At 42.9% G+C, this 10,179-nt stretch overlaps 1 protein-coding gene across 1 annotated transcript; it reads left to right on the top strand.

Annotated features, from left to right (window-relative positions):
* Nucleotides 1-2,241: 2,241 nt before the first annotated feature.
* LOC134966512 (apolipoprotein A-IV-like) lies at nt 2,242-9,566 on the top strand. The gene is made up of 3 exons (XM_063943295.1): nt 2,242-2,334; nt 3,567-3,714; nt 8,931-9,566. The coding sequence occupies exons 1-3, from the start codon at nt 2,292-2,294 to the stop codon at nt 9,502-9,504; spliced, it is 765 nt and encodes a 254-aa protein (XP_063799365.1). The 5' UTR covers nt 2,242-2,291; the 3' UTR covers nt 9,505-9,566.
* Nucleotides 9,567-10,179: the final 613 nt, after the last annotated feature.

Below are 10,179 nucleotides of genomic sequence, written 5' to 3'. Positions count from 1 at the left end.
TATATTTATGAAGGGGCCTAGACGTTGCACTCTCTAATGGGTAGTCAAACCAATGAGGTGGCAGGCCACACCCCCTCTGCAGACTGGCCACACCCCTAAACATGGGCCCCTACCAATGGATTCCCCCGCTGGGCCCTACATGCCCCAGTCCGACACTGCATATTTACCTCCTCTGGCTTGCATACCTTCCCAGGTATTGCTTTAAGCTGGGTACGGTGCTGACAGATATAAATCACAAGTCCACCTTTACCATCCATGGACACAACAGATAACAGCAGCTGGTGTGGTTACATAGTCCTAATGAGATACTTTGACGTGTTTCCCAGCCTAATTGGGGTCTCAGCAGCTTCCTCAAAAGGTGATTTTACTATTATTGTTTTTTTATACTTATGTACCAGACGGTGTTTATTTTTGTAGCAATAACCTAGTTTCCCAGCACTTTTTCCTTTTCTTGTTCTTTAGGCTATAATTTAAGGGTTGAGTATTCCATAGATGATACCTTCTGGGAAGGTATCCGGGTTATAAGTCGACAGTATCTAGATAGCCAGTCAATAGGTCAACACTATATGGTCAACATGGTCAAACGATTGACAGGTAAAAGCTAGACAGTGCTTAAGGGCGACAGGCTCAAAAGGTCAACAGGTTAAATTTGTCGACACACATGGTTGACACATGTTTTTCGTGTTTTTTTTTTCGTTTATTTTTTATTTTTTATTTTTGCTTCATTGACTATCCATGGCACAAATCATTCCCTTTAATAACCTTGTGGCGAGCATAGTGGAGCAAGACACCGTGCCTGAAGCGTTTGAGCGCAGCAAGCCCTCAAGGGGCAGCGTTTCAACAAATGATGGTCACGGATGAGAACAGAATCAAAATGTACCCCCCCCAAAAAAAAGTTTCAACCATTTGTGTGTCGACCATTACCATGTCGACCTTTGTACTAGTCGACCTTTTCCATTGTCTACTTTTTACATGTTGACCTTTTGTTACTGTTGACCTTTTGACCATGTCGATTATGTGCATGTCGACCAATTAGTGTTGACCTAAAGACTGTCGTCCATGTTACTTTAGATCCAAACGCAAATGTGATGCGACCGCAAAATCAGCGACAGGACCCACGCATGCATGCACAGGTCATGTCCTGCACATGCTCCTGCATTTAATGTAGGTGACACGCAGTAGTGAACGCCTCTGCTGTATTGACAGCTAGGCAGAAATGGAACATATTGGGGGCGGTGCTTAACTAAGGGGGGCGTGGTGGCATGAACAGGGGGCGTGGTGGTGCAAGTGTGTCGTCTGCGTTGTCATCACACGCAGCCACTCTGAACTAAAAAATGGCAGCAGGTCTCCTGCTGTCGCAGCCAGGCTGCACTATCAGGAAGCGTCCACATTGTAATTGCGGTGCAATCGCAATTTCAGCGTGATTGCAGTGAGTGGGCGGCGGTTAGCCCTTGCCCTGCGATGGGTGGCCCCAAGCATGCGATTCAAAGGATAGCAAATTCTGCTAAAAAGCTGAATTTGCAATCCTTACTGAAAAACCCCCCTATTACCGTTGGAAAAACGGTGACCAGCGCCAGGTTCTTATGCTGTAACAGCCACATGATTTGCAGGTAATCCTAACATGTCTCAGCCCACATAGCCACAGACATTGTGGAGTCAGGTTAGTAATCTGTAGATTGTTTCAGTGGGGAAATAGAAGTATGTATTGTAATCCCAAGATTAACAGAAATTGGGCTAGGTATGCAGATAATGTAGAGCAGGGTTAGGGAACATGCAGCCCTCCATCTGTTGTGGAACTAAACATCCCAGCAAGCCCTGCTTCAGTTTTAGCATGCCCTAACACAAAACTGTGGCAGGGCATCCTGGGATGTGTAGTTCCACAACCTGCGAACACCTGCTTTAGAAAACCTGTGGATATCTGGGAATGCAATTTGCAAGAGTATTCTATTGAAATACGGAATACAGAACGAAAATAGGAAGCATGGACATTCTGTAAAGAGAAGGAGAGGATAAATCCAAGTGGTGAAATCTAGTATGGCACCACATAGACTTGCGGAACTTAAAGATCCAGATGAACAATAGAATACTTATAATCTGTGCAGTTGAATTGGGGTAAATGGAGAGAGATATGGTAAACCATAAGAACACATTTCTAAAATAATTTGGGGTAAATAAGATACATTATAGAGATTTTAGAGTGTGCTCATTTTCTGCCCCCTTCTCTCTACCTTCCCTAAATGGTTTGTTTCCTGTGTCTTTGTTGCAGGTCTGAGAGATTAAACACTTTAGACATGAAAATCTTGGTGTTATCTTTGGCGATGTTGTGCCTAACAGGTAGGGGGCGCACTATGCAAAATGTATTTACTATTGTGTTTGGGTGAGAGGATACAGTGCCTTTAACTTTCCATTTGAAATAATATATCTACAAAAGCAGCAGTAGCACTGTGACATAGTGCCAGCTGCGGTGCCATATGTTTATTATACAATGTAAGCAATGGTATCCGGACTATGGATAAACAGTGTCTGGATAGACCATCAGTAGATTGACACCATATAGTTGACAGGTAAAAAGTAGACAGTACAGAAGGAACACAAGTTTGTTTTTGTTTTTTCACGTTTACCCAGGTTTACCATCCACGTGGATTATGATTGGGAATAGTAATCTGAAGCAGTAACCTTGCCCAAAGTGAGCCCGTGAGGGTCTACGTTTCCACTAGCTGGGGTCACAGAAACATACAAAATAACACAAAAAATACTTGTGTCAACCATTTCCATTTCAACCTTTTTACCCTGTCAGCCTTTTAATAATAATAATAATAATAATAATAATAATAATTCTTCTTCTTCATCATATAATAATAATAGTAATAATAATAATAATAATAATAAGAATAATGAGAAGAAGAAGAAGAGGAAGAAGAAGAATACTAAATGTTATTTATATAGCACTTTTCTCCTAATAGTACTCAAAGTGCTCTACATTTGTCTTTACAGCGCAAAATACAAAACAAGCTTAACAGTATATATTAGTGAAATGCTGAGTACATAGGTAAATCCTGAGTCTATTTTTGAAGGATTCTTGAGTGGAGGCTTTTCGCACTGTGCAGGGAAGAGAGTTCCATAGAGTCAGAGCTACAAAGCTGAAAGCTCGACGCCCAGATGAATTTAGGGAGATTATAGGTACTGTTAGTAATTCTTCATCTACAGATCGCAATAATCGAGTGGGACAGTAAGTAATCGGAAGCCGCTTTGAAAGTAAGTAAGCCAATCTTGAAAATGATTTAGGGATGACCCCTTGCATACCCATGTGTATGCAGACGGACCGCCGCTATTTTCGGGACGCAGTGGGTGAATGTGATGTCATGCAGCCGCCCCCCGAAAATGGTCCGGACACGCCTCTGTTGTCTGGACCACGTCCTGCAATGCCGTATCGCCTGTCCTCCGATGGCTAATGCTGTTTTCTAGAAGACACAACTTTTTCAAAAACTAAAAACTAATTCGTAAAGCTTTTTTGAGCAGATGTGCCACTTATATTGCACTAAGGAACCATGATCCCTATCCTGCAGGTACACATGGCCTCTACATTGAGCAGCAAAATGCAGCACAACCTGCACGACCTGGGGTGAAGGAATCACTGAGAAGTCTCATCCGTCACACATACGTGTTGGGAGCAGAGATAGTTGCAAACTTGGAGTCATCAGAGGAAAGCAGCAAGTAAGACCATTGTGCCCAGTTTTATCACATTATTATACATATTTCCAAAGCTGGCTACACAAAAAGGCTGATAGGGCTGAAGATCTGCAATATAATACAAACATGTTCCATTTAATTTACAGTAACATAATATTACAGGTTGAGTATCCCTTATCCAAAATGCTTGGGACCAGAAGTATTATGGATATAAGATTTTTCCGTATTTTGGAATAATTGCATACCATAATGACATATGATGGCGATGGGACCTAAGTCTAAGCACACAATTCATTTATGTTTCATATACACCTTATACACACAGCCGGAAGGTAATTTAATACAATATTTGTAATAACTTTGTGTATTAAACAAAGTTTGTGTACATTGAGCCACAGAAAACAAAGATTTCACTATCTCACTCTCACTCAAAAAATTCCGTATTTCGGAATATTCCGTATTTCGGAATATTTGGATATGGAATACTCAACCTGCATATGATAATGGTCTGTGTATGTCTCACAATTGATTTGTTCTATGGATTTTGTTACGTTTTATGGGTATCACATATATAATGTAATACGTTTATTTGTTTTGAAAGACCTGAAAACTTATTTTTTAACCTACAGCTGTGAGCACTGAATTCATAACTTGAGGTGAACATAGTTAACATGTTTATGTAGCCACACTGTTTCAATATCAATTACTTCATATTCTGTGGCACCATATAATTTTATATTGCATATCAATCATTTGAACTCTGGCACTCCGGATGTTATAAATTGTTACAATTCCACATATCAATTGTGCTTCATTACTTCACAGGAGGTGTTTAGCAGTTACATTTTAGTGTCTATGTAATATTTTTATGCGAATTACATTTTTAAAATGTATCCACTTTATATGTGCTCTCATTTGATCTACTACACTGTGTCTATATTGTGGCGATAATCCAGATCAGCTATTGGGAGCTGCATATATTACTGTGGTATTGACATAGTAGTTCTCTTGCATGCGAATAATTATTTTTTATTATTACGGTCTTTTAGAGTCGAAGTAGCACCAAATTAATATTAATTATTTGTATTCGTATTTTTTAATCACCTGTTTTACATCTGGGATCTTCTAGAGCAGGGTGGCCAACCAGTCTATGAGCCAAAAAATATATGTACTGTAGATATTGCAAAGATCCATTTTTATAAAAACAATCAAAATGTTTATTTACCTTGTGTGTGGCAATTTTTGGCTCACTGGAACTTATGGGAATCTCGGAACTCCTAATATTCCCCTTACATGCTACTCAGATGTCTCCAAATCCCCTCAGACCAAGAGCGTAGCTACCATAGGTGCAGGGAGTGCAGCCGCTATGGGGCCCAGAGCTGAGAGGGGCACACCTACCCTGTTAAAGTTGCATGTGTTGTATACATTTTGACCATTAGGTGGTACATAGGGGACCTCACAAACTTTTGCCTTGGGGCCTAATATATATATATATATATATATATATATATAGTTACGCCCCTGGAACTGCTCATTGCAATGTGTCATAAAATAGAAAACTGGAGGACATTATAATGTTACATATTATGAATTGGGCCATTGTCATTTGGCGCAATATGAAGTGGAGGCACTATAATGTGGCATAATATGAACAGGGGCACTGTAATATGGCACAATATGAAGTGGAGGCACAATAGTGTGGCATAATATGAACTGGGGCACTGTACTATGGCACAATATGAAGTGGCAACACGATAGTGGGGAATAATATGAACCGGTGCACTGTAATATGGCACAATAGTGTGGCATAATATGAACTGGGGCACTGTACTATGGCACAATATGAAGTGGCGGCACGATAGTGGGGCATAATATGAACTGAGGCACAATATAAAGTGGAGGCACGATAGTATGGCATACAGTAATATGAGCCGGGGGCACTGTAATGTGGCATAATATGAACTGGAGAACCGTATGCCATAATGGGAATTTGGGGAACTGTGTGGCATAATGTGTACTGGCAGCCCTACAGTTTGATCTAATGTGAATTAAGGCACTGCTATTTTCAGAAAATGGCTATTATGGGGCATAAAATTAACAAATGCTCTTGAGAGGTGTCTTTCTAGAAGCATTGGTGCCAACAAAGTTCATTTAACATGTTGCTATGGGGCCCACAGTGTTCTGGCGACGCAGCTGCTTCAGACCTTCCACATGACCCTTACATGACCTCCTCACATGAGCATCATACCTGCCCACATTCCCCTTACATGCCTATCAGACCTTCATTTTTAAAACCCAGCCTGTAACATGGCAGTTAGGCGCTCCAGCCTCCCCCTGCTCACACTGCAACCTACCTCCCCCACTGACAGCTGGCCAGAGTCCAGCCCAGGTGCGGGGTTCAAATGCATCGAGTAAGACTGTTACTTATCACGGCGCAGAAGGCTTCATTAGCCCTCACTGCACCGCACAATAATCCCAGTGCTTCCTCCTCCACTTCCTTTACCACCATGCTAGGTGCAGTCAAGCTCAGCCTCAGCTTTGAGAAGGTGGCCCATGTGATTGTGACAGGGCTGTCCTGCAGATGACTTATGCTGCTTGTTGGAGATCCAGCTGGCTGCTTCTGCTAATCAAAGTTGGGCAGTTTGTGTGCTGCAGTCTGAGTCTCAGTGCAGTGCCCAAAACAAGGTATGCTGCACCTGCCTTCACCAACTCAAAACTATAATAATTATATTGTGCTGGGGTGCCTTCCAGGCTCCCATAACTAATGGAACAGGTGACCAACATTTCAAGGCCCAATCATCCTTTTCATCAGGGTAAAACATTGGCAATAAACCAGGATGCGCTCTTACAGCCAATCATTTACCTGATGGCGTATTTTGGGAGGCCACGCCCCCTGTGATACCACACCTGTTATCTGGGAGCACGCGTGCCTTAGGTGCATGTAAATATAACTTACCATTACCCTATCTTGGTGCCCCCCCTTTAATTTTCTTCTGGATCCGCCCCTGATGTGATTCATGAAAGGACACCAAGCTCAGCATTCTGCATCTCCAGGGAGTTCAGATTCACCGTCTCAGGATTGTGTAATCTGAACTTCGGTGCGGAAACTGGCGCTGCTGTCTGCCTGGCACCCACATTAGCTCCGCCCCCTGACCTCCCAGCAGAATCCCGGGACCTCAGCTGCTGGTGCATGTGCAGAAGGGGCCGGCTGGCTGACTCTGCACTTTGCAGACGAGACTGCAGGAGAAGACAGCACCGCCGGATCCCTGGGTGCCAGATGGCATCACTGGGAGGGTAAGTATACATGAATTGCTACTTATCAAAGCTATATATTGCATCACACTGATGTGATGTATAGTGATAAGTTACAATTCACTTTTCATTTTCTACATGAATAGACCCCTATGTGTTCATCCTTCACGGTGTACAGTCTCACTGAGTCATGTATTGCCTTACCATTACCCTGGCTCACCTCCCCTTGCCTGTCAAGATACTTGAGCAGATGTACAGTACTAAGCCCTAAGAGAGGTAAATTGGAGAGAGATAAACTACCAACCAATCAGGTCCTAACTGTCACTTTTCAAACACAGCCTGTAACACGGCAGTTAGTAGGTGATTGGCTGGCTGGAACTTTATCACTCTCCAATGCTTAGTATATCTTCCCCACAGTGCGTTACTTTGCCCTAGTCAACGTTCTACCTAGTGGGAGGCATTTGATATGCTGGGTGTCGGGATCCCGGCGCTAAGCATACCGGCGCAGGAATCCTGACAGCCGGCATACCGACAACTATTCTCCCTCTTGGAGGGTCCATGACCCTCCTGGAGGGAGAAAAAATAGTATGGCACGTGTAGCGTAGCGCGCTCACCATGCCCGCAAGGGGCACTTCTGTGCCCACCCCCGCTGCCGGCGGTCGGGATTCCGGCGCCGGCATACCGTAGTAGACCCTACCTAGTCTGTTGGTTTATTACAGTGTTCTTCCAAAGACATGTCAATTTACAATTAATGTGCCATTCATATGTCAGTACCTCTCTGTTATAGTCTGTGTACAGCACTGTGTAAAATATGGGGCGCATTAAAAATAAAAGATAATAATAGCCATTGCTTATGGAAGATGCCACTCTTTTGAGTTCATATAATTTTGTTTACTAATTATTTTCATATAACACGCAATGTCTGTATTGTGGGTTTTTCTGATATGCTGTTCTAGTGCCCATCAATTATCTTTGGTTCAGCCAATTGTGTAGCATTGATATTTGGTTCTACATGATGGCGCAGCTGAAAACAGGGATTTCTCATTACAAAAGTGAATCATTTATCTTTTAGACTATAATATATTGCCCATATCTTTACTGTATATTCATGCTTGTTTGTTGCTGCAGGTAGTGCTCACTTTATATGACCAGTTGGCATGTTTGCATTGTGTAGTGCTATGTTGAACAGCTCATTTTGAGGGCATCCATTTAAAAGCAGATGGTGATCTCATTAAACATTCAGTTGTTTCATTTCAAGATTGCTCATTTCAAGTATACTGTGGCTTATTGCGGCTTAAATCTCAGATTTATCAAGCCTTGGAGAGTGATAAATTGCACGGTGATAAAGTACCAAGCAATCAGCTCCTAACTGCCATGTTACAAGCTGTGTTTGATAAATGACAGTTAGGAGGTGGTTGGTTAGTACTTTATCACTGTGAAGTTTATCACTCTCTAAGGCTTAATAAATCTGGACCATAATTTCCTATTTACCAAAGTTAGTGTTATACCCCTTTCAGACCGCCAGCTATGAACACGGGTTATTGGCACATGAGCGCGCATAACCCGTGTTCATGTGCAGTCTGAAAGGTGCCAACGTAAAAATAGCAGGTCGAGCGACCCGGTATTTCAACCATGGTAGCGAGCAGGGTTGAACTTGTGTTCAACCCGGCTCGCTGTGTGGTGTGAACAGGAGCCGTGTCAATGAGACTCGTTTCCCATTCACTGACTGTGTACGGGCAGCGCTTGGAGATCATGTGATCTCCAAGCGCCGCGCCACCGCTGACGTCACCAACCCGGTAATATGACGGGTTGCAGACAGCGGCAGCGGGGCGCCTTAGGCGGGACGCATCCTGGTAGCACCCGTGCCAGGCTCCCGGCTGCGACCCGCCTTAGGCGGTGTGAAAGGGGTATTATTTATTGATCGGTGGGAATATTAAGGCACTCCCAGTTATTCAATAAATGTTATTTTTTTACTATGTCTCTGATAGGTCAGAACTGAACGATAGACTGGGAATGATTGTGACAAGTGCCCATGACTTAGGGAGTGGCGTTTTGGATTACATACGGGAAACCTGTGCTGATGTGGACAAGGAAATTAGCGACCAGTACCCGGTGTACAGGAAAACAGTGTTTCCCATTGTTGGGGAATTTGTCGGTAATATCAGCACAATGCTTATAAAACTGAAGACAGACCTGCAGCCTTATGTTGATGAGGTAGAGATAGTGATAAAAAAGCAACAGCTTCAGCTCTGGAAACATTTTCACACTGTTATACGAAAAGATGCAAAGGTTTGGAAGGCTGCCGTGGATAATCTGGTTGCTAGGCTAAAGCCCTTTGAAGATGGCGTGCGGAAAGAGTTGGATGCGGCAAGGAAGCAAGAGGCTAGTGAATTATCTGAGAAACAAGAGACTGCTAAAGCCAATCATGAAGAAGTGGATAAGTTTAGGGAGGCTCTGATGACCATGTTTTATGAAGAGGAGGGGCTCGAAAAAGTAATGGCTCAACTGGAGGAATACTACAAAAACAATGTAGAGGCACATTCAAAGGACAAAGAAAATTAGGCACCTTACTCCCTCTGTTGCCTTTGCATTTGGTGCATATTAAAGAGCATGCATTGACGTTACTGGCTTTCCTTTCTCTCAGTCTCTTTACCATTACTTTTATTTTGTAACTATCGATTTATCTAAATGATTCATTCCAAACATAAAACAATTCACCCCATCAATGTCTGGAGGTCTCTGAGCTAACTGATAAAGGGGTCTATTCATGAAGCAGTGAAAAGTGCGGAGAAGTGAGCTAGTGGAGAAGTTGCCCATGGCAACCAATCAGTGTTGCTTTAACATTTATAAAATGCATTCAATAAAATGATACGTAGCAGCTGATTGGTTGCCATGGGCAACTTCTACACTGACTCACTTTTCCACACTTTTCACTGCTTATGAACAGACCCCAAAATAAGGGTTTCTACAGTATACTGACAAAGGTAATAGTCACAGCAGAAGTTGATGCCGGTTCTGTAAAGGTAGACTGGGTCATGCAGGGGCAAGAACCGAAGCCACCTTATGAATCACTGCCTTACTGTTACATAACCCTGGGGAACAATGACATAAGCTTTTCCTGTAGCTTGCAGCAATCCTTCAACACAATGACTGCTGTATAGCGAGTGCATTAACAAGCTGCCGGGCCAATGGACAGCCAGTACGCCAAGAGAGAATAATACATAAGTGATCAGCCAG

This window comes from Pseudophryne corroboree, chromosome 10, assembly GCF_028390025.1.
Source record: "Pseudophryne corroboree isolate aPseCor3 chromosome 10, aPseCor3.hap2, whole genome shotgun sequence".
Classification (NCBI taxonomy): domain Eukaryota; kingdom Metazoa; phylum Chordata; class Amphibia; order Anura; family Myobatrachidae; genus Pseudophryne; species Pseudophryne corroboree.
The sequence above is the reverse complement of the archived record's forward strand: the minus strand, read 5'-3'. Positions and strand labels throughout refer to the sequence as shown.

Excerpts from the sequence above, each read along its gene's own strand:
- LOC134966512 (XM_063943295.1), top strand. The coding sequence starts at position 2,292 with ATGAAAATCTTGGTGTTATCTTTGGCGATGTTGTGCCTAACAG. Across the intron at positions 2,335-3,566 it reads GGCGATGTTGTGCCTAACAG|GTACACATGGCCTCTACATT; the intron begins GTAGGGGGCGCA and ends CCTATCCTGCAG. Across the intron at positions 3,715-8,930 it reads TCATCAGAGGAAAGCAGCAA|GTCAGAACTGAACGATAGAC; the intron begins GTAAGACCATTG and ends TGTCTCTGATAG.